Source organism: Akebia trifoliata, chromosome 14 (assembly GCF_017979445.1).
Source record: "Akebia trifoliata isolate Shusen 1 chromosome 14, ASM1797944v1, whole genome shotgun sequence".
In the NCBI taxonomy this organism is placed as follows: Eukaryota; Viridiplantae; Streptophyta; class Magnoliopsida; order Ranunculales; family Lardizabalaceae; genus Akebia; species Akebia trifoliata.
This window is the reverse complement of record NC_141388.1, coordinates 32,508,499-32,533,734: the sequence shown is the minus strand read 5'-3', so window position 1 is coordinate 32,533,734 and position 25,236 is coordinate 32,508,499. Positions and strand designations below refer to the sequence as shown.

General features: G+C 34.8%; 1 protein-coding gene across 6 annotated transcripts in view; it reads right to left on the bottom strand.

The window, feature by feature from the left end:
* Positions 1-18,488, bottom strand: part of LOC147386813 (mediator of RNA polymerase II transcription subunit 15a-like) — a 30,568-nt gene extending 12,080 nt beyond the window's left edge. For 4 of the 6 annotated variants that reach the window (XM_086423726.1, XM_086423728.1, XM_086423729.1 and 1 more), the window contains exons 1-5: positions 18,307-18,488; positions 8,554-8,656; positions 7,291-7,414; positions 4,882-5,823; positions 3,779-3,843 (exon numbers count right to left, since the gene is read on the bottom strand). In XM_086423726.1, coding sequence (XP_086279852.1) covers positions 3,779-3,843; positions 4,882-5,823; positions 7,291-7,414; positions 8,554-8,656; positions 18,307-18,371 — 1,299 coding nt within the window. In that variant the 5' untranslated portion in view covers positions 18,372-18,488. Of the gene's footprint in view, positions 1-3,778; positions 3,844-4,881; positions 5,824-7,290; positions 7,415-7,553; positions 8,498-8,553; positions 8,657-18,306 lie in introns of those variants that run through there. The other 2 variants (XM_086423727.1, XM_086423731.1) reach the window with 2 other exon arrangements.
* Between the last annotated feature and the right edge of the window lie 6,748 nt (positions 18,489-25,236).

Here is a 25,236-nt window from a genome sequence, read left to right as displayed (position 1 = left end):
TTAATTGCATGCCATCATCAATTTTAAATGGTCAATTACCTTTCTCTCTGGTTTATCTTCGAGGTCATCATTTTAATGTTACTCCTAGAATTTTTGGTTGTTTGTGCTTTGTTCACTCATTTGAGCTTGAGTTGGATAAACTTTCCCTAAGATCCATCAAATGTGTCTTTCTGGGTGGTGCACAAAAAGGGTATAGGTGTTATTGTCATGTCACTCAACGCTACTATGTAAATATTGATATGACATTCTTTGAGTCTACAACCTCTTTTTCTTTTGTTGGTGCTTCATTTAACTTGGATCTCGTGTTTTCTCGTTAGGGGGAGTTATCTCCTATAGTTTCCTCCTCTCCTGTGCTTCCAATTCTTCCTACAGGTGATCTGTCCACTGTGCCTTTTCAAGTATATCAACGCACTCATTTCCGAGCACCTTCATCTTCTCTGCCAGTCCCATATTCTTCATCAGCTTCACTTGAGGTTCCTCCACATCCACCATCTACTTCTACCTCTAGTGATCTTCCTATTGCTTTAAGGAAATGCACTAAAACTTTCACTAAGCACCCAATTGCTGATTTTGTGTCTTTTCATCGAATGTCACCTTCATTTCGCCAGTTTGCACTGTCCTTGTCTGCTATTTCTGTTTCTACTTCCTATATGCAGGCATTATCCTCCTATGGGTGGAAACTGGCTATGGATGAGAAGATTGCAACCCTTCATCATAATCATACTTGGCACCAACTTCCGCTTCCACCTGGGAAGTAGGCTGTGGGGTGTAGATGGGTGTATACAACCAAGTATCTTCCTGATGGATTTGTTGAGAGGTTGAAGGCTTGTCATGCCGCCAAGGGTTACACACAGATTTATGGGGTTGATTATAGTGAGACTTTTTCTCCAGTGGCTTGCTTGAACTCTATTAGAGTTCTTATTTCTGTTGTAGTGTGTTATGCTTCGCCCCTGTATCAGTTGGATATTAAAAATACTTTTCTACATGGAGACTTGAAAGAGGAGGTATATATAGAACAACCACCTAGATATGTTGACTCTGGTAAGACTGAACAAGTGTGTCGCTTACGGAAGGCAATCTATGAGTTGAAACAGTTGCCTAGAGCTTGGTTTGATAAATTTAGCTCAGTTGTTTTTGCCTATGGATTTGCTAGATCTATTTCTGATCCTTCAGTGTTTGTGAGACACTCTTCTAGTGGAATTATTGTGTTGATAGTTTATGTGAATGATATCATCACTGAAAGTGATCCTAAAGATTTGAGTCTTCTTTGCTACTTCTTAGGTATTGAAGGAGCTCGCTTCAAAGAAGGTATTAGTTTGTCTCAGAGGAAGTATGTTCTAGATTTGTTATCTGAGATTGATACTTTGGGTTCTAAACCAGCTAATACTCCTATGGATCCCACTACTAAGCTTGATGCTGAACATGGGAGGGGGGATTTATTCTGATGCAGAGCGTTAACATAGGTTAGTTGACAAAGTAATCCACCAAACTGTTACTTGCCCAGATATTACCTTTGTTGTGGGAGTAGTTAGCCAATTTATGCATGCTCGACGACAGATTCATTGGGATGCTGTATTTAGGATATTGAGATATCTACAGGGGTCACAAGGCAAATGATTATTATACAAACCTTCACCTCTTATATCTATTACTGACTTCTCCGATGTTGATTGGGCAGAGAGGAAGATTGATCATAGATCTACTTCTAGGTATTGTACTTTCGTGGGAGGTAATTTGGTGACTTGGCGCAGTAAAAAACAGCAAGTTGTAGCTCGTTCTAGTGTTGAAGTAAAATACAGGGCAATGACACATACTGCATGTGAGATGTTTAGGGTTCAGAGTCTTCTAGAGTAGATGGGGATTGAAGTTCCTACTCCTATGTCTATGTATTGTAATAATCAGACTGCTAGCTTTATAGCTAGTAATCCAGTATTCCACGAGAGAACCAAGCACATTGAGGTTAATTGCCACTTTATTCGTGATACGGCGATGGCTAAGAAGATATCTACTCCTTATATCAAGTCAGAAAATCAGTTAAGAGATGTTCTCACAAAATCATTGTTTAGGAGTTCCTTTATTACTTTTTGTACCAAGTTGGGCATGTCAGATTTGTATGCTCCAGCTTGAGGGGGAGTGTTAGAGTTCTTATTTAAAGTCGTGTGGGCCCAATACTTAAGCCCATATGACCAACCATATGTTTTTTATATAAAAGAGAGGCCAAACCCTATTGGGGGTGACCAACTCATTCTCTTCTCTATTTTCCAACGTCTCTCCATAACCCTAATCTTCTACCAGATACCATTAATTGGGAGTTCCCCTAAGCATATGGCATGGTAGGGAGTATTTAGTAGATACCATTGATTGGGAGTTTCCCCTAACCAGAATAGTAAACAAATTGATTCTACCGTAAGTGCTTTCTTGACATATTGCATTAAGAAAGGACTAAAAATAGGTCACTCTAGTGTCCTCATGAAAGAGGGGATTCGAGAGTTTTTACGAACATATTGATAAGCAAATGAATAGTTCAAAAAGAAAGGCAAACATCTAGTAACTTCAAAAGGGAAGAGCATTCACAATTTAATATATAAAATGGAAGAAAAAACAAAAGGGTATCGAAACAAGTAACAAATATAGACACACATGCAAAAACGATGAGGATAAAATTAGGTTATGACCCAGTTTTCCTACAAAATAATAAATCCCTCTAAATACAAAAAAATGAGCTTGAAAGGTATTAATTTAAGAACAATGACCTCGGAGGCTGAGAAAAGATTGGTTAGCCCATCTTTTGCTGGACTCAAACACCACAAAATTTCCAGATTGGTGATTTCTCAAATTAGAATTGAGCAATTTTTGTATGGGGCTTGAAACCCAATGTTGTTCTACACATGATCCTGGTTTATAACAAAAAATGCTCGAATCCAATGGCTGGAAACCTTCAATCATGCTGAGCTCTAGTGTGTAGGTCATTGATATTCACTGGTACCATTTGGTATTATTGGATGTAGTAATCACAACAAAGAGTGGTTGTAAAATTTTTGGATCGGATGATGGCACTTCTTGAATGTCATATGGGTGCAGTGTGTGAAAAGGCATCAGTAACTTGGAGTCCTCTTAGGGCATTAGATTATAGGTGCTGAAGGTAGATAGAATATTTTTTGATAAGTAAGGTACATAGAATTCACCTTCTGGAAGGCAGATGTGGTGAGTTTCCTCTCAAAGAAGTGTACCGAAATGTTACATTCTCTCCCCGACATAAAAGGGTATCCAGTGTATCAGTATATTGAGTCAAACAGGAAAGATCTTTCTTGGAAAAGATTGATTACATATCTACCATCCTCTCTAGTATTTATGGCTTATTCAACGTTTCCTTTAATGAAGATGGGAGATAAAGGATTTGGTGCCTCCCTGGAATGAAGTTTATATGAAAACTTGTATACCTCTTGTTTCCCATTTGGAGTATTTGAAAAGAAAAGAAAAAATCGAAGAGTGTTCAAGAGTACATAGGAGCACATCCAATGTACAGTCATGTACATAAAATCTTTGTTGTGTAAGTGGTTAGTTTTTAAGAGAATGTATGGGGTGGTTCTTCTTCGACTTTGTATTTAGATGGGATTTCAATATGTCGAGTGGGAGGCAGGTTGATTTGCTTTTTTCCTTTTTTTTTTGTTGCTAGTAGGTTATTTTAGGAAGTCACCTTGATTTTCTAGGATGTCTGATCCTTATAACTTGCTTTTTGGATCTATAATAAAATTATACTTTCCAAAAGAGAAATCACCTTTTGAAAAACCTCTTCTTGCCAATCAACTGTTTGAGCTGTGGAATCCATAGATGCTGCAAAGACTCAAGACCCAAAAAGATGGTAAGCATAAGTCCATTAAAAACAAAAGGAGAAAAAACACAATTACGTGCAAAATTGATAAAACATTCTTGCCAAAGGGAAGTAAAAATTATATGCACAGCCCTGGTATTGCATCAACATCAAAGCCTATCCATAGAGGCAAAGGAGGAACTTCATAAGCACAAACAATAATTCATGAAGGAATACAATACTACAATAACATAGAAAAGGTGATTTCTATAGATCAGGAGGAAACTTCATAAGCACAAACAACACTTAACATATTAGGTTGATCTTCACTTCATTTGAAAGGTTACTCAATTACTTATCTAAAGAGCCCAAAATTTTGCAATTCTGTTGAGTTTTGAGAAAATTGTGGCCAAAATACTAATAATGTATCAGATTGACATGAGATTGGTTTATTAAGGTCAAATGTGTCAATATTTGAGTCATGTTAGGATTAGGGTTTTGAGTCTAATATGTGAGATAACTATTGTAATTGATTCTCAATAGTTTATGAAATACTTTTTTTTTAACAATTCTCTTCTTGAGATTTGATAAAGTGTGAGGCCATATTTTCCACAAGAATTTACTTTTTGATATTTTTATAAATTTTATCAGAAATTTTGAAAATTATTCTAAATAGAATATTTTGGTCACATTTTAGGGTTTATAAAACTATTTCCACCTAAATCCGGCACTTCTATGAATGAAATTCGTTATTCCAGTCAAAATCCATCAAGATATCAAGCAAAATGAGTTGTCATTTTCACTGAAATGTATACAAAAAGAAACTGTTGGTTAAACTTTTGTTGAGCATTGTGAAAATGAAAATATTTTGATATATTTTGCAGAAATATGTCAAAAAAATCTTTTTCGTTTAAAATAAATATCAGACCAGATAAATTGAAAACATAATGCCATTTGTAGGATTTGAAACTAACCCAAAGATGCAATACATCCCGACAGATAGAAGTATATATAAAAAGATAAAAGCAATAGAAACATCATTAGAAAACCGTTCAAATGTAATGCCATACTTGATGAGGCCTCCGCAAGTGTTCTGTGTGACTGAAATAATTGCTTCTGCTCCATTACATTCTGAGATTGATGCAAAGAACCCGACTCCTGAAGCCTTTGTTGCATATCATGTAGTAATGGATTTGGTTGCTGTTGCAATTGTGCACGCTGTGATTGGAGCTGAGACATTGTTTGCTGATGTATTGGTTGTGATTGTTGCGACTGTTTCCCTTGCATTTGCATCAAACCAGATGATGCATCTGAGGGCTGCCCTGACACGGTCATCGGCTGCTGCAGGATTTGCATCGACTGCTGATGTGGTGAGCCCAACTGCTGCTGTTGTTGCTGCCTGACAGATGACGTCAAGTGTTGAGCGGAAGGCTGTTGGTTCCGTTGAAGGCCACTGAAGTGTGGAGTTGATTGCATCACAGAAGGTTGCATCCGTTGAAGAATAGGCTGCAATAGGTTCTGTTGCTGCTGCTGCTGCTGCTGCTGTTGGATGGGAGATTGTGTGGCTGAGGGAAGATTATTCCCCTGATGAAGCTTTTGCTTCAAAAGCTGATGTTGTACCTGTGGTTGCTGATACATATACTGCTGTGGATTTGGTGACTTCTGTTGGTGCTGTTGTGGATGTTGCCCTCCTTGCATCGGCTTCTGTGAATTGGCTAGAATATTTGATGGTATGCCTTGACTCACTGAGTTACTGACTGAGTTACCCACTGAGTTATGCAAAATTCCAGAAATATTCTGCTGGTCTGAACTCTGTCCAACAGCATTTAACATGTTGGTCTGAGCAAGAGATGGTAGTGCAGACACCAAACTGGTAGAACTTTGAACTCCAGAAGAGGGAATGGTATTTTGAATGTCTTGGGATAACAGCTGTTGTCGTGCTTGAGACTGATTAGGGAAGGGATTCGGCAGTTGCCCTTGGTTGTGAAATTGGGACTGCATACCATGAGATGCTATTTTGGGAAAAGTTAATAAAACAAACAATAAGGTCACTTGAATGAAAATTTAGAAAGGATATAGTATAATTTGAGTAAATAGTAAATTGAATATTGCAATTGAAGAACAAAAATCATCAGAGAAGGAGCTGGTGGGAGCTAGTCCCGACATAATATGCGTTTAATTGCAAAGGAATATTGCATTTCTTAGTGCTCAACTAATAGGAAGTATGGCAATGTTTTTCAAATTGACAAGCTTCACAATGAGGAGTAAATAAATAAATAAATTAGGAACCAACATAATTACTGATAGGAAAAATAACCAAGCCTGTAATGCTAACACATTAGTTGATCTTTATTAATACTACTAGAATGGTGGAATACATAGATAGGCAAAGAATCTTCAAGGAGATATAAACCATTAGTTTCATGACCACTACTATTAATCCTCTTTGTGCTACAATGGATAAGAAAGAAACATTATAATCCAGATTCTTTGTAAGGAAACTGAAAGAGAATAAATTAGGTGATAAAGTAGGAACGTGGAGAACAAAGTGTAAGGGAATTGTTACGAAAAACCTCAACCTCCGATTTTCTATAAATGAAGGATAAGGATCCATCAACAATTCTAAGTGTTTCACTATGTGAACGTATATGATATGATATGATATGAAGAAAATAAGGACATACTCATCATGTGATAGAAAGCACCTGAATCACTAATCCAGGATGGCAAGGAGGAATGACGATGTGCCTATTGAGACTACTCTAGGTAATACAAGCAATTCAACTTTACAGTTGTAATATGAGAACTAAGGTTGTCTGGACAACCCTGTCATAAGAGACGGACAACCATAGGACATGGAAGTATTCACAACTTCATCTGTACAATTATCCTAGAAGATGTTTGATCACCGCGAACCAATGTCACTCCACCTGATTTCCACAAATCAGCCTCAACTAGCCCTCAGAGGTATGCAACTAACCTAATAAGGTCGTAGCACTTTCTCATAAAAACCCCAGGAATCGACACATGGACAAAAACTAGAGGAAAAAAAATAGAACAAAATACTAAAATACCAAGACAACTTGGTCTCGTCCATGAATGACATAAACCAGGGAAATAACAAGTATGCCCTTTTTCCAACAGCAAGTACCAAAGTATTGGATGGCAATTAAATCAAAAAAAGAAAGCCAGCATGCCTTTCAGATATTGTAGCTGTCGTCAAACAAATAATATTCATAAATTGTGAAAGCCAAATAGTCAATAGTTTTAAGGTAAATAAAAAAAATTCAGATGTGCAGTGTAGCAAAATCTATAAATAATAGATAAAAAGATAAACTATGGTTTCATCATCTTTACCAAGCATGTTTGTCACAACATGAGTATATTTCAAGAACATGAGTATATTTAAATCAGTTAGAGGCACCTAGCCCTTCAAAAAAAAAAAAAAAAAGAGGTACTAGCTTCTTTCATGTTTTTACCTGGATCTGTGGGATTCTGATTGCTAACAGAAGAATTTGGTAGTGAGGAATTAGCCACACCAGCATTCTGAAATTTTGGATCCACTGACATTATCTTCACTGAGATTTTCTGTAGATATTCCTTCTGAAAAGTAGAAATTTATACTAATTATCTCCCCCTGATTACTGCAAGCTACAATTAAAAGGCCTAAAGAAGATAAAATGATAATTACTAATTTACTGCAAACACTATCTATATAATAAAACACAATTGAGAAACTCACCTTTGCTACAGTTTTGTGAGGGAGAAATGTCCAATGTTGCGAGGTCCACCCTACTCACTTTATTGCCTTTCTTTTTCACCCCTTCAACCTTATTGTTTTTCCTCTCCTCCCTACACCTTTTTTTCAATAATATCCCTCCAATTTTACTATATTTCCTCTTTTACTCCCTTTTCAACAATACCCCCCTAACTTTACTATCTTTCCTCTTTTACCCATTTAATCCAGTTTATTGTCTTTCCTCATCCCCCCCTTTCTTAATAGTACATCTCTAACTTTATTATTTTTCATCTTTTACCCTTTTAACCTTAAAGATTTTTAATAATATCCATCCAACTTTATTATTTTTCTGCTTTTACCCCCGTAACCCCAAAGAGGATGCCTGTGCTTATGGCACGGGCAAACTCTAGTATACATCAACATCTAAATCCAACAGTGCATGGGTCAATTTGAATCACATCAGGATCCAATTCAGGTCGACTATTGTAAGGTGGTTTGTTTGTTAACTTTTGGGATGGTCATCCCAACCTCCCTTCCATTTTTTTAATAAAAATATTTTACTTATCAAAAAAACTTCAGGTCGACTATAACCAAATCTGAATTATTATCCAAATTCAACCCATGGACACATAAAGGTTAAATCAGGAGAGATTACAGGAAGTCACTTACTTATAAGTAGTTTAGGATGCAATCAAATCCTAGGCCTGAATCCGGATCCAACCCATGAATCCAGCAATTGAAATATATAATCCATGCCTGACTGGGATCGATTTCAAGGCACACTACTAGATCTATGTTTAAATGGATCATAACTTAAGGATCTAATCTGCTAAATATGGGTCTCGATTGGGTGGTAGATGTCACATCAGAATTCATTCCAGTTAATATTCTATGTTCGTTCTTAGAAATCACAGGAACAAGAAATTCATAGGGACAAACCAAACAATGTGTGAACCAAACAGGACGTAAAAAAGAGAAAAGACCATCTGGCTGACAGAGGTACCTGGCTTGTGGCAGCAGTGTAAATTCTTTCCTCAAATGATCCAGCAATTTTCTTAAGTTGATGCAAGTCGGGATTTGCAATGCGCGTCTTTAAAGAATCAATTCTATGCATGTGAAACAATAGGTTTTAATAAGTTACAAAGAAGGGTGGCACATAGAAGGCTAACGGCCACTAATACTAAACAAAATTCTTAAAGAGAGCTGCTATTGCCACACCAACTTTTGCTAATGCCATCCCAGGATGTGTGCTAATCTTTGGTAATTTTATATATGAATTGGGGTGAGGTTGGCAAAAGTTGGCGTGGCAATAGAATCTCTCTTCTTAAAAGGTAAACCTGAGATAAAGTGTCAATTCACAATAACAGTCTGAAGTAAATTGCAGTTTACAAGGAACTCTAGTGATTAGATCAAATCACGAATAGTTCTTAAACAGAAATTATTGTCACAAAGTATACTAAACATCTTAGATCTACAAACAAGAAATTCCGATAGCATACAAGCATAAATGCCCCCTTCTAGACCAAGGCTCAGAGTTCCGATCATACACACTTAATGTCATAATACGGAAAACACTTAAAGCCATGAGAAGAATTACAAGAGTTCTGATGAGTGTCACAGTAACTAATTTAATCTAGCCCAAGAAAATGGTTTTTAATTCTTGAGATCATCCATTCAAAAATTAAGAGAGCTCCAATTGGCACCCCAACTTTTACTAATTATACCTGAATTAAAACAGAAAAGGAGAACTCAATGGCTGAGAATAAGTAAAAAAATTGGGGTGCCAATATAAATTCTCTCTTTTTTGTGTTTAGATTTCTATTAGTTAGATTTAGGATTTTATATGAGCCTAATCCTAATTGTAAACAACTGTTGAATTTGTTTGAATGTGTCATAGTAGTGCTTTGTAATGTTGAGGTAATAACTTGAACCAAACTTTTGTAATCTTTGAATGGTGTGTTTTAATCTTTATTAGGGTGTGATAAATAATTTAAGAAATTAGTGTGTAATAAGTAAAACTTGGGGTGCGAAAAGCAGCTCTCGAAATTAAAAACAAAATACTCAAGATTAAAAAATGCAAATAATATGTCAGCTATGGCATCAACAATGTATCTTGTTTATTTATTTATTTATTTATTTTTGATAAGTATAAACAATGTATTTACAAGTATTATTTTATGTAAACATAAGAATTGACTTACACATACATATTTTTAGCCAAGTGCAAAACATTTGAGTGCCTCAAAACTGGAATTATACATATACATGACACATTTGTTGCTGGTCCATAATACATGGGGCACACCATTGCCCATTAACTGAGTGACTGTTGTTTAGCCCACCCCTTGTTGAACTAACACACCAAAAATCAGCTTGATAGACAATTCCTAGCTGTTTGATTTGACCCTTTTGAAACAAACGACCTTAGAACAGGCCTATGTGCAAAAACATTGGATCCCAAGCCCATGACAAAAAATGAAACAGTTCGAGTTGTGTCTTCAGCTAATAGAGTAACATCATAAGAGAGGCTTCTAAAAGGCTGACATACGGGCAGCGAAACGCTAGTTTACAATCCGTTGAGCAATGGGCTGGTAGGGAGTCTGAGAGGCCTTAAAGCCTAAAAAAATGACCATACATGCCATTTAGCTGTTATGAAGGTAATGCAATTACCAGAATATGTGTGTAAGCCCACCCCCCCTATAGGCGTAGTCTCGAAAGGAGCTTGCTGGGCTTACTGCTAGATAGTTGAGTGCAGACATGTTCTTGTTATGGCCATTTCTTGCTGCTGGGCCTAGGCCTAGCCTACTGATAGAAAGTGTAGTTCTGCCAGGGCCTACTAAATAGATAGATTACTCTCATAGTCAGCGTCGTTTGTCCATGAGGCAAAGAGAGAAAAGGAAGCCACTTTAATGAAAGTGAAGGAGAGAAGGAACAAAGCCAGTCAGCTATGCTACTTATGAGTGGGGCCCGTAGAGGCCCTATCTTACATACCATGGGCAGATGGTGACAGTACTTTAAGAAATGAAACTATAAAAAAGTGGATTAGGCCCAGCAAATGAAGGAAAAGCCTGATGTAGCGGAAGCGTGTGAAGCAAGAGATTCAATAAGAATTAAGAGACTGTGTTCAATGGGACACAAAATCAATTTGAATCAATAGCTTGAAGAAGATAAAGCATAAAGCTAAAAAGTAATTAAGAGAGAAAAGATAATTAAATTGATATATTTTTGGAATTCATTGAATTTCGTTTTTGGAGCTCCTAATATAGATAACTCCATCACAATTTAGAAACTTTCAAAAACACTAAAAAGTAACTTTCATAGCCTATCTATAATATAATAGCAACTATCTAAACCTATTATAACTCAATTTGGATACTTTTATACACTTCTAATTTCATTCTAAATAATAAAAACGAATTTAAAAAAGAAATTAGAAACTAAGAAGGAATTGTACTCCTAACATAACAATGAAATAGAAATCTTACTAGAACTAAAAATATAAATCCTACTAAAACTAGAAAATATAAATCCTACTAGAATTAAGAACCACTAAGACTCTAACTAGGATTGTAGATGTCCTACATCAAAGCCACTTTACCGAAAGTTCAATGTAGACTCACCATGGGAAGGGAAAACATACATGGGATCATTGGGTACAAAAAAGTATTATGTGGTGCTATTAGCATGACAAATACAAAAAAAAAGTATTAATCATCAAATCCTAAGGTCCTTCTTTGTATTAATTTTCTACTGTAAATGAATCGGTTCCTAGTTTAATTGCCAATGAATGCATCAATTCCAGGTCAACGTCAGAAAATCCAAGGTGGTTTGTAAAATTGACCTTGAAAATCCATATGACCATATCAGTTGGAATTGCATGAGGTATTTGCCTGGTCAGATGGGTTTCGTCCATAAATGGATCGATTAGGTTATGAAGCGTGTCACCTCACTATAATTCTTAATTTTAGTTAACGAAATTCCAAGTGATTTCTTCAGGATTTCTCAAGACCTTAGATAGTGAGACACATTATCTATGTTTCCCTTCAACATTGTTTTAGAAGCTTTGGGCAACATGTTGGCTAGGAAATGTCCAATGCTGACTTTTAGGGCGTTGTTGTTGGGTAGGAAAACTAAGTGGTGTCTCATCTCCATTTCTTAGATGACATTTTCTTGTTCCTCGAAGCATGAGATGCTCAGTTGAGATTCTTGAGGGGCCTGTTGTGCTATTTCAGGCAATGAGTGGATTGGCAATCACTCACCATCAAATAAGGATTTTTTTGTTGGAAATATGCGTCATCTTAATGGTTTGGCAGGATGTGTGGGTTGCTAAGTGATTTCTTCCCTTATTTTCTTGGACCACCATTGGGGGTGGCATACAACAGCAAAGCCATTTAGGATCCGATTCTAACAAGAGTGGGTAGAAGACTACGATCATGGAAAGTAAGGCATCTTTCAAAGGGAGGTAATTTACTTGACATTTGAATTTATTTTCTATCTTTGTTCACCCAGATATCAATCTTGATAAGCTTTTATGGCATGAAATTTAAAGGAAGTTCCACCTCATCAACTGGAAGCACATTTGTTTATCGGAAAAAAGGAAAAAAATAGAGGACATGGATTTAGAAGGTTGAAAATTATGAACTTATCACTTTTGGAAAATGGTTTGTGGCAATTTGGCATTGATCAAAATAGTTTGTGGAGGAGACTTATCAAAACTATTTTTTCCAAGAAGGTTTTCAGGTAGGAAAGTGGAATAATGCATTTTTTTTTTCTAATTGTAGGGTTCAGAAATGCATCTAAAGTCCTCACTACAATCGCTAAGAAAATTATCTAAAATATTGGGAGACTAATTGTTTGAAATACTGAGAACAACAGTAAGCAGTGCCCCTCATGAAACAGTTTCCTACTTTGATTGCATTGTCAAACTACAGACAATGGCAATTGCCACCTTTATGGTGTGGTCGGGTTCATAAATGTCTTGGGATTTCTGCTTTAGAAGTGCTTTTAAAGAATGGGTGGTTTATTTTTTATTGAATCATTGATTCAAAGATCAATGGGCCAGACAGGGACAAAATCGGGCCAAAAGACCACTTAAGGATTTTGGTTTGATTTAGTAAATATGACCCAGTTTGATTTAGTAAATAGAACTTCACAAAATATTTTAGGATTTGATCCCCCCTACCAAGCCACAAGTCCCTCCAAGCTTGAGTTTGTTAGGCTCTAAGACACTTGGCTCTCCCAAGTAGGGGTACCCATGGTTAGGATTGGTTCGGATTTGTGGCAAAATCGGAATCGAACCAAACATGATCAATTCTACAAATTTGGAACCGAACCAATCCAAACCAACCTTGGTTCGAATTGGTTCGGATCAGTTCTCAGTTCTCATACTTATTATTTTCAATAGTAAAATTAAAATAGTTAAAACTAAAACTAAGCAAAATAAATATTAAACAAAGCATTACGCATAACACATAACACATATAAACAAAGCATCAACATACTTATTATTTCAACATAAACAAAACATAACACATTAAATGGGTAGATCCATTTGAGAGATGAGAGAGAGATTTGTGTACATTTTTGATGAGTTTTTGTTAGAAAAAAATAGAGGAAATGAAGTTTGTAAGAGAGATGATGAGTACATGCAAGGGCAAGAGAAAGAATTACCTCTTCGTAACACACTAACATAGTTGAGAGAGAGAGAGAGAGAGAGAGAGAGAGAGAGAGAGAGAGAGAGAGAGAGAGAGAGAGAGAGAGAGAGAGAGAGAGAGAGAAGGGTTACCTCTTCGTTTCCTGATGAGGCGGCAAGGTGGCAAGGTGAGGGAGATGAATGGCTAGGTTTTCTTCAAAGAACTTGAAGAAGAGAGAATAGATGAAAGAAACTAAGAAAGGGGTTTGAGAATTTGAGTATTATTTGAATGTTTTTACCTTTTGTCTTTAAAGATTATATTTTATTTTTAAATAAATAAATAAATAAATAAATATATATATATATATATATATATATATATATATATAAAAATATAAAAATTGGTTCGGTTCTATTATACCCCTAATCTGGAATTGAACCAAATCAATCGGTTTTTTTTTTTTTTTACAATCCATACCCGAACCAAACCATGCTCAATCCGAACCAATCCAATCCAAAAGGCTTCAGATTGGTTCGGTTATTGGATTTACCCTATCTAGTGTGTGACCGAAGATAGTTAACAAGAGAGGACCAGGCAATTGATATTGAAATTCAAGATTCAAAATTCCCGACTTTCCTTCGCCAATCAAGCGCAGAACGTACTACCCCTACTCCCAAGTCACGTCACCCGAAGCTTGAGTTTGTTAGGCTCTAGGATACTTGACTCTCTCCTATTCATTCAAACTCAAATAATCAAAATATTTTAGAAGTAAATTTACCACCTTAACCCTTTGGTATTTCTGGTTCCCAATATACCCAAGCACATAGATTGTAAAATTACTCAACTACCCCCAATTTTAATAAAATGATGTTGCACATTTCAAAATTCTTAAGGTAATTAAATTAGAAGATATATAATAGGATATTTACGTCCCTAAGTTTAGGCTAATTTAGGAACTTGATTTGATTGGATTCATGTGCTTGCAAAGCATTTCTAGATGATTCTTAGGGGTAAATTACCACCTAACTCTTAGTTTCTTAAAGAACATAGGGTGGTAAATTACCACCAAGACCTCTCAATTAAGGATAAATCCATATCATCGTCAAGGTATTCTTGCAATTCTTCAAACTTGTAGGGCATGGACCTTTCTCCCTTCCAAAGATTTTTCAAATGGGAGACTCCCAACCTTGGATCAGTTAATTTGAATGTTATTTGTGTTGCCAAGCTTCTGTTATTTGTGTAAAAAAGACAAGGAAACAACGGATCATATCCTTTTCCACTGCTCAATGACAAGTGATGAGTGGGATAATTTTCTCTCTCTATTTGGAGTAATGGGCTACTTACCTTCTTCTGTGAGCATGTTGTTCGATTTTTGGCTTCAGTGGGGTGCTTCTTTTAGGAAGTCAAAACTCTCTTTGGAGGATTCTTCCTTTTGCTATTTGTTGGTCCATTTGGAAGGAGAGGAACAACCACATCTTTGAAGGAAAAGAGTTGGGGACAAAAGATTTAATTCTCCCCATCTTGGTGATGTTGTTCTTTTGGTCTAAAATGTTTAAGGTGTTTAAAGGAATTTTCTTGTAAGGTGGGACAGAATCTGTAATATAGCGAGGAGTAGGTCTTGTTGTCGAGGTATGTTGTTGTATTCTTGTAAGGATGGTCACCTCAAGCTTCATTTCTTGTTTTCTTAATTAAAACTACATTTTCCTATAAAAAAAGATTTTTCTAGAAATCAATCTTTAGGGTAACTTATTACTTTATCCCTTGATGATCATGATTGACAGGAGACATAAAGTAGTAAATTACAATCTAGACTCTATTGCTCAATGCTAAATGAAGTCCACTCTCATAGTATTTTTGCAAATAAACCCCTTTTGAAAATTTGGACAATTATATCTGAAGAATTTCCAAAAAATTTATAAATAAAGGGGAGTCTCAAAGCTTCCATCATCAAATTCTTAGCCTAGGAACTCTAACCAAATCCCACTTCACCTCATCTCTCTCTCAAACACTCTTTCTTAGTCTAGACCTCTTTTCTAGGGATTTCTCTGTCTAATCCTCTCTTTTTTTCCCATGTCTTTTTTTAATAAGCAAAAGAAATTTATTAATATGTGGTCAAGATGACCAACAGAAAAGGAAAACGTGACACAAAAATGAAAAGCTAAAAAAGACACGACTACGAGACAATGATTCTAAAAATCCACTCCCATTTACCAATAAATTCATAAAAGAAGACAGCCCTATATTTTTTGAAGACCTTGCACCAAAGGAACGTACAATAGAGAATAGACAAAAACAACTCGGACACTGTGTATAAAACAGCCCCCCAACTCCATCGAAAACAACTAGTAAAGCCATATTTGGGGAATGCCTCTAGTAAGAACCCATAAGTGGATTGGAGGAGAGAAACACTATATCTAAAACCTATTTTCATTAAAATCATGCATAAGAGGGCATGATAAACATATTGGAGGGGCTCTCTTTAGAGTCAAGCCCTTTGTCCTTACCTAAATCAAAATCCCTTTCTAAGAAAAACTTGTATTCATGTAATGCAATTCTTAATAAAACAAAATTAGGCAGGAGGTTCTTGCATGGGATTACCTTCATCTTCCTTATACCAAATCAAAGTCTTCTTGAAAGACACGATTCATGCATCATTCCATAAATTTCCATTTGTTGAACTATTTCTCAAATCAATGGGACAATGCTTCTAAAACAATGGTAGAGCTGAACATTTGGGCTGAGTTAGGCCAGATGGTTCTCCCAAACCAGAATGGCTTTTAGGGTGATTTCAATTGGAAGTGAACTATTTTATAGTCAACTTTATATCCACCAAAAAACTCAGATCTTCTGATCTGTTTGGCAGTTATAGCACAAGGAAGCCACAGATGTCGTTTTTGACAGCAAGGTGGGGACAACAGCTTCCCAGGGTTATATCTCTCAAACAAGAGAACCAAATGGGTAGATTCTTTTTTCTATAGGACCATAATAAAATATATAATCTGCATGTAAAAAATCTCCTCAATCGGAATTAATTCAATAGAGGTTTGGTGAAGATTTCTACCCATGAATCCAAATTGTAGATTGCTGAAATTTCATTCCATGGAGGTTCCAACACATGAATTTTTCATTTGCATTGCAAACACTATTTTCTACATTTTTAGTAATAATTTAGAATGAATTGGACTTGTTCAAGGATTTTCCACACTAATTAGATCATCTTAATTCTTAGATCCAAAATCGGGAAGATTTTTAATCTAGAACCTTCATTTTCTCTTATTTTGTCTCTACACACAATTTCAAGTTTTCAAAATTTTCCTAAATGGCCAATTTCACTAGGTAACCATCTTAGTGATGGGGAGAATGAGGTGCCTAACACCTTCCTCACTCTTCAATCAAATCTCTTGTTTTTTTGAAAAGCAAAGAACTTTATTTAAAAGAGGATAAAGAGTCCTAAAGAGATAGGTACAAGGACGCGAGAGCCAAGGAGGCAACAAAAACAAGAAAGAAGAAAACAAAGAAAAACAAGAATCAAACAAACAGGTACAGATGGGTCACCCTATACAACAAGATCCTACCTAGACAAAAACTCTTCAAAAAAGAAAACCCTGAACTTTGTGAATTGCGTACACTAATAAAACGGAAGACCCACAATACAAAAAAAGATCTCCTGCAAAGAATGCTCATTTCCTTGGAAAGTTTGCTCATTCTTTCTTTCCGTAAGCCCCAACCAATAACATGGGAATGAAATCCCAAAGAATCCTCTCCCTCCCCCCAAAAAACTGTGGACTTCCAACGATCAAACAACAAACTAATCGGGTGAGGAGCACAACAAGAGACATTGAACAAAGAAAGAAAAATAAGACCTAACCCAAATCTTTTTGGTTTGACCATGGGAGTCACTTCCTTTAAAAAAAGATTTTCAAAAGAAAATCTGTTTTGGATGACCATTTTAAACCCTAAAATTAATGAATCGTGGCGACTCCAAATGTTAAAGTAGCATGGGATTTCCCTTGTGGAAAACCACATAGCTACATCGAGGATGACCAATTATATTTTTCTAGCATAGTTTCATTCGAATGAGGATGACCAGTGGTAATGGAATGGCAGCAGGAATGGGATTTCCCCACTAAGATCATTTTATAATTTGTTATGTATTAGAGTATGTCAGCATTTGTTTCTTTCTTCCATAGTTTGGGATACCAAAATTCCTTCAAAAGTCTCTTTCTCATTTTGGGAGGCTACTTTGAATAGAATTCTCGTTGGATAATATCATCCGCCGTGGCTTCATTCCCTATGTCAAGTCGATGGGGAGTTGTTTAACCATGTTCATAGTATGTATAGGCTTGTTGCCCAACCTTTTGGCACAAGTTGTTATCCCTATTTGTATTTTGGTTGCTTGTTTTATAGTTGTGCCGGGGAAGTCATCTAAGCCCCCTGCCTTCTTTTTAATTTTTTTTTTTTTTTTACTTCTAAGAAAATCGATACAATGTATAAAGAAAACAAAAACAAAAATAAAAAATAAAGATAACAAGGGTGGACATTGGTGGATACTAAAAATTGAAAACTTAAAGCTGTTTATCTATTTTATCATCACTAAAATTTAGATCTTGTTGTGTCTAATGTGTCATCGGAGAATTTCTTAGTTAAACATAATGTAAAAAATTTGAGGCACAAATTATAAGGGAGGCTGCGATATTTCTACAAACCCACACGAATACCACTGAAATTCTGCTTCTGTTAATTTTCCAACCATTCAATACTTCTTTTTCTTGTTTCTAATATTTCCTTGTTAAGAACAAATTATAGTTCTTCTCAAAGAGCAGCCCATAATTGGACATTTATAACTTATTCTTAACAAATTAATTCTCGAATCTCAACCATTGTTTTAACTCTAAAAAACAATCAATATTCTTTCCTCCAATCTGTAAATCAAACGCAGTTAAATCTCCTATATTTCATCCAAAATAATTGAAATCATCTCGATTCTTAATAACTTTACACAACAAAAACAATAAAAAAATTGATGAAATTTATAGAATAAATTGATCAAAATGTAAATCAATGACTTGAAATCACACATTTTTCATAGAATTATGAAAGAAAATTCAGTAGAAATAACTTACAACATTTTAACAACTTTTTGCCTGGTTTCAGGTTTTAGCTTTGTTCTCCAATCTGTGGCATCCATGACAGGTTCCGCTTGAGCCCTGTTTCCAAGATTAAATCAGAACAATGGATCAACAATTAGAGATTGAAATTTCACAGAGCGAGAGAGAGAGAGAGCGCGTTAAAGAGACGGCCGGAGAAAATCAGGAATAACGCAAGAAATTTCAGCATAATTTAAAGGAACCCATTTTGTGTTGAGTTAACCGATTCGGATCGGATTAAACGAGTCAAACTCACGAACTGTTCAACAACAATTAAAATCTGAGAACTGCTATTGGCACACCAAATTTTACTTATCACACTCCAATTTCTTAAAATATTTATCGCAACCTAATTTGAAATTAGATTAAAAAACACTCTCCAAACATTACAAATGTTTGGCTAAAATTCTAATTTCAACATTACAAAACATTATAACACACTTGCAGATTGTCCCAAGTTTGTGATGGTCTTTTCTTTTTATACATCTTTTTTTGGTCACCTTAACTAACTTTAATGCAATTGCATTTACCTATTAAAAAACAAAATTCTCTTTCAAACAATTTTAGTAGAGATATTTTTCAAAACGTGCGCAACTTATGTCAAAATTTCGATTATGGTACATTATATATTCATTTTAATTTTGAAAATATTTTTTTCCAGCTAATTTGTCACTTTTATAATCAACGAATTTGTTGATAACTTACCAACGACATCTCCAATATGGAAAAATCGCTAGTTTTTTATTTGTGAATTCGTTGGTTATAGAATTAGTGAATCAGTGAATTCGTTGATTAGAATTGACTGGAAAAACATATTTTGGGAATTAAAATGAACAATGTATTAGACTTGGAATTTTGTTAAATACATCGCACGAAATGGAGATTCACCCATTTTAGTAATTGGGATGTAAATAAAAAAAAATTGGGGTGCTAATAGTAATTCTCTTAAAATTTGTAGGGAAAATTAATTTAGTTGTATCCACGGCAAAATATTCTAAACTTTGATAGAAAACAAGGTTTTAGTTTTTGAGGCTTGAGAGGGTTTTGGGAGGCTTGGGGGGACCTTCTCTCAAGGTTATAAATGGTCTTAGACCCATGATTAGGTTGAGTTGGAATAAGAGTGAACTTGAACCTTAGATTTGCATTGTAAACGTGTTTAATTTAGAGTTTGATTGCATTTAGAACATATGTTTTGGGCATAAGTTGGCCTAGAATAATTATGGATGGTTTTAGGGGTTCTGAAAATGTTTGAAAGTAGTCATGAAAGAGAAGATTTTCCAAATCAAAGGTTGTACAAGTATTGAGATATTTCTCGGTTGGAATAGGGGTATGTCTCAAAATTAGGGTCTTTAGCTTATTTGTATGAAATGAAAGATTTTTAGTCCTAAATTGATGTTTTGAGGTTGAAAATATTTCTTAATTAGCGATTGGTGGGATTGACTCTAGAAGTATTAACAAGATCTCAAAAATTATTACTCAAAAAAATAAAAATAAAAATAATAATAATAATAATCACGATGAGATTACCACTTAACAAGTCAAGTAGGTGTAAAATAGAATGTTTACAATTTTTTTTTTTTTAAACCAAGGTATTTGGGCATCTTAGAGCATCGACTAATCTTAGGGGTATGTGTAGTCCCCTCCCAACGCACACACCAAGTAATTTTTAGGATAAATCCTTGAGGGTGGCCCCTAAGAGGGGATGTGAAGCCAAGACCTCCACTTCTTGAGGTGTAATCTAGCCATCTCACAAACCCTAAGATGGTTAATGTTTACAATAGTACCATGAGCTGATAATAGATATGAGAAATTATTGTTTTATTTTATTTTATTTTTGTTTGTTTTATTTTTAGAAACAAAATTAGTCTAAATGGCAAATGTCACAAAATGTCTATTTTTGTTTTGTACTACACTCATCCTGTATTCAAAAGTTTGGCAAGAATGTGGCCAAGATATCTCCACAAACAATCTTGTAAAATTAGAACACACGCGTTTTATTTAGGCAGATTTACCAAAACATGCACAACATTTCGAATATTTACCAAAACGGTACATTGTAGCAATTATTTCCAAAAATGGTAAATTTACCGTTTTCGGAATTAATTTTTTTTTACCAAAACGGTAAAAACAGTAAAATGTATTTTTTTTTATACCGAAAATGCCATTTTTTAGTTTTTGACTGAAATTACGAAATAAAATTGATTTCGGTAAAAAAAAAAAAATTATAAATACATATGATTGTTGGATTACCGAAAGAGAGTGAATCTTTTTAGTTGGATTTTCATTTTTTTAAGGTTAAAATTGTAAATATATATGTAAAACAAAAAAGGGTATTTTCGGTAAAAAAAATATATTTTACTGTTTTTACCGTTTTGGTAAAAAATATTAATTCCGAAAACGGTAAATTTACCGTTTTCGGAATTAATTGCTGCAGTGTACCATTTTCGGAATTAATTTCGAAAACTCTACCGTTTTGGTAAATTATTCTTTTATTTATCTTCTCTTGTGGAAGATGAATAATTTGTATCTTGTATATATCTATATATATTACAATTTTAACAAGAATAGAAGATTTGAATAAATCTTCTAGATATGGAAAATAAAGATTCCAAATAATTAACACTAGATTTCTAACTAAAAATAAGGAATTACAATAGAAAAAGGAATAACTAAAAGGATCCATTTCTCAACTAAATGGAGGATTTATAGGGGCCGAACTTTGCTCAACAAATTGGTGGATTTGTAGACGTCGAGTTGGCTCAGTGAGTTGTGTACAAATCCTGATACCCCCTTTCAAGTTGGAGTGAGGTTGGTGATGTCAATCACACCTAACTTGCTAATGAGTCGTTGAAACGTATAGACATCTTATTTTTACATATGTCTCATTCAATAATTCGTCACTCGATTGTTATGAATTCCTAATGATGAATGTAGAATATGTGAAAAGTTGAAAGTTTGTGAGAGGCCTTTTCCAATTTTCTCCACGCTCTTTCTAGTCTTCATGATTTCATCTTTATCTTTCTTGGAATGTCCGACGTAAAAATTATATGCGCTTAGGATTGTCACACTTTACGCTCGATTTAACAAGTATGTACGCCTAGGTTTGCTAAGTATTTTGATGACTTAGAGACCTCACTACACTAAGAAAATGAGGCCTTGAGACTTAGAAATAATTACATTGGGACATAGGAGCCACATATCGAAATTCGAAAAATTGAGAAAATGACTAAAATACCTCTTGTGGGTCCCACATCTCTGACATATTTTGAAAGTACTTTCATTACTCTTCGAATATGATTTCAAGTTTAATAAGACTAAAATCGGTGAAACGAAGAAGTTTACGAAGAATTGCTAAAATGATTAAATTGCCCTTGATGTTTGACTTTTAATTAGAAACCTTGATTCCTAAGAAAAAGTGATTGAAAATAAACTTTCGATAATATTTACGTATATCAAGAAAATTTTAAAACCTCGCACACTTAAAAAAAATAAAAAAATTTCATATGAAATAACCAAAATTTTCACATAAAATGATGATTTTTATTACATGAAATAACACCAATCGATCGTGATAAGACAATAAAATTGAAATTTTAATTTTAATCAAGGAATTGGATATTGGACCCCCATCGATTTAAATTCAAAATTTTTACTTAATACACCCCAATGCAAAAATAGAATATTAAATTAATTAAATGTAGGGTGCCAATAATTGATTTAAATTAGATCGTAGGATTCGTTATCCCCTAATCATAGATTCACAATCATTTTTTGATAGAAAATTCAAATTTATCTTAAACCGATTAATTTCAAATTTAAAACCAATCATCAACCTTAAAATCAATTAGCCGATCGCAAATCAAACCAATCAAATTAATTGAATCACCCGTCAAAACCAAATTAAGCCAATCACCAATTCTAATAAATTGCTTGTTGATCCATCGATCAAATTTTCAACCAAAACTCAATGAATCTAATTTAACTTTTAATCTATCTCAAAGGTAGAACCAATCAATGCAAAGTCATCAAATTTAATCAATTAAATTGTCTCTGATTTAATAACAAGTTTCGACTAATAAAGTTAAGTAAATCATTCCACCAAACAATTAATCCCCAGCCGACCAATTGAACCGATCGATGTTTGAACCCACTAATGAGCTAAAAATTGAACCATGATCTCGACCAATCTAAATTGATGAAGGGGTATTACAAAATTGGTGAGATCCATAAGATCAATGCCTAAGAAATAAATGAAAAAAAAAAAAAAAAGTCCCACAAAGTGAATTGCTTCTAGGTCGGCCAAGTGAAAAAAGCACCAAAAAAAAAAAAAAAAAATTGGAAAGAAAAATATATAGGAAACCTCTCACTTTAATTCACCAAAGAATCCAATAGTGAAACAAAAAAAGATAAAAGATAAAGGATCAGGATTTGTAAATTCTCTAAGGATTTGGAGAATTTCCTTACCAAGTTGGAAGGAGAAAAGGGAGGATTGGTTTTAAGGCACATAGTTGATTTAATTGGTTTTATTTCTCAAAGTTAGTGAGTCAATTCACTAACTTCTTTGGTGATTAATATATCGGTTGTATTGAAGGTTATTTTGAGCAACGAGTTTATCAATTTAAATCATCTACTTGGAGAGAGAAAAATGATTTTCTTTAATAATGATGCACATTGATTCTTAGTCTGATGCCTGTAAGACTTACAACATTGTTTGGAAACTAAAGCTATTTCCTAAGATTCCATAACATACAAAATTTGGGAGGATTTACATGGTAAAATTTAATTGTTGAAGGATCATAGTCATGGGATTTAGCCAACTTGATATAAAATTAACGATGATTTACCCTAGTCTTCTTCTCTTGACCACAAGATAGTTCGGATCGTAGTAGAGATCGACCATCTTGATCGGGCGGGTTCAGTGCCTAACACCTTCTAAAATTGTAATCCACCTTGCCCTTTTCTCTTACTTGTGGACCGACCCAAGTCCTCTTAGAGTCAATTTTTGATTCCTAAGCCTAAATTAGGTGGCGACTCCCTTTTCCCAAAAATCCCCTAATTTATCACCAGAACACTTTTTATTTAATCCGTAAAAAATGTCAAGGCACTTTCATAATGCCTCTACACCAAATGGTTTTGTGAACAAATCTGCAAGTTGATCATGAGACCGAATGAAACGAGGCCGAATGATATTTGTAGTGATATTCTCTTGAACAAAGTGGCAGTTAATTTCGACGTGCTTAGTTTGTTCATGGAAAAACAGGTTTTCTACGATATGTATGGCGGCTTGGTTGTCGTAGATTACAGAGATAAGTGCTGGATGAGAAATACCATCCATTCTTGTAGGATGTATTTAAGCCATTGTCTACTTTAGCAGAAGAGCATGAGGAGATCATCCACACCAGAAATCAACCCATTCCAAAACTTTCAACCCCATGTTTACAAGTTGAAAAATTATGGACCGCCCATTTTTTGTAAACCATTTGTGATGGGGTTAGAAGTTTTGGAATGGACTGATTTTTGGTGAGGATGATCTCCTCACCATAGAGATCATCATCATAAAAAATCAGCCCATTCCAAAACTTCTAACCCATGTAGGACAAAACATGTTGGGCAAATTGTTGGACAAAATGTTGGGTGTTGAACATTTCCCTATATATATATGGACAGTGAGTCGATTCCTTCAGGTATCACCCGAAAGCTTATGAGCATACGTTGCTGAGAGACGAGGATAGTGAGATGGAGGTGAAAGGCTATTGCGGTGAAGTTGTCGAAGGTTGGCTGGGCAGCAGAGATGCGAAGAGGATGACGTTAGTAAGGACTGGGACATTACAGTGCTGTGAATGCTGTAATGGCGTTGGAGACAGCAAGGATGTGAGAGAAAAGGTGCAGTAATGGTGAAGAGGGCAATGGCTGAGAGAGAGGTGATGTAAGGATGTTGTAAGAGAGAAAGATGAGAGTGTGCTGCCGAGAGAGAAGGTGTTGTGGTCATGGAGAAGTAAAGAGGATGGGGAGGTGCAGAAGACGTGACAGAGAGGGCTGAGAATAATGTGAGAGAGATGAGTGTTGTGGTCCTCTCTAAAACGTGGTTGGATTGTAGAGACATGAGTTGAGAATGAAGAAGAAGGGCTGTTGGAAGAGAACGCCCCAACTCTGATGTTGTTGAAGAAGATACCAAGAGAAGATGAGCAAGGAGAGATGGACGTGCCTCAAAAAGAATCGAGAGAGCCCAGGGACATTAGAGAAGAACCCGAAGAAGACGATGATGGCTCTTTATATACAAACTTTGTTTCTAAAAAAAATTCTTTATTTCTTTTTTTCTTCACACATCTCTTTTACTTTCCTTCTTTCTTTTAGAGAATGGGGGGCGATCTCACGATACTCGTACCACGGTAGTTTCTTGTTGATGAATTGTCATTAGTCGATATTGGTTGATTAATTTTTGTTTTGGGTTTGGTTAAAAAATTTTAAATTGATTTTAATTTTTAATTTTGAGTTTTAATTGGTTGATTGATTTATATTTAGATTTGATACTTAAAATTTTCCTTTTAATTTAAAATTGAATTTGCGTTTTATTTCGGATTTTGATTATTCAATTAATATTTAATTTCAATTTGATTTGATCGACTGAATTCAATTTTGAATTTTAAATTAGGTTTCGATAAAATTTGAATTTGATTTTGCATTTTAATTGGTTGAGTGATTTTTAATTTGATCTTGATTTTAATTAGTTGAGTGATTTTTAATTTGATTTTGATTAAATTTGATCGCTTGATTAAATTTTAATTGTTTGATTTTAATTTTATTTGTTTGATTTTTAATTTGAGTTTTATTTTCACTATATTGGATTTTTAATTAGATTTCGATTTGATTTTTTTATATTATGTTTTCCTAGGGATCGGGGCTCTA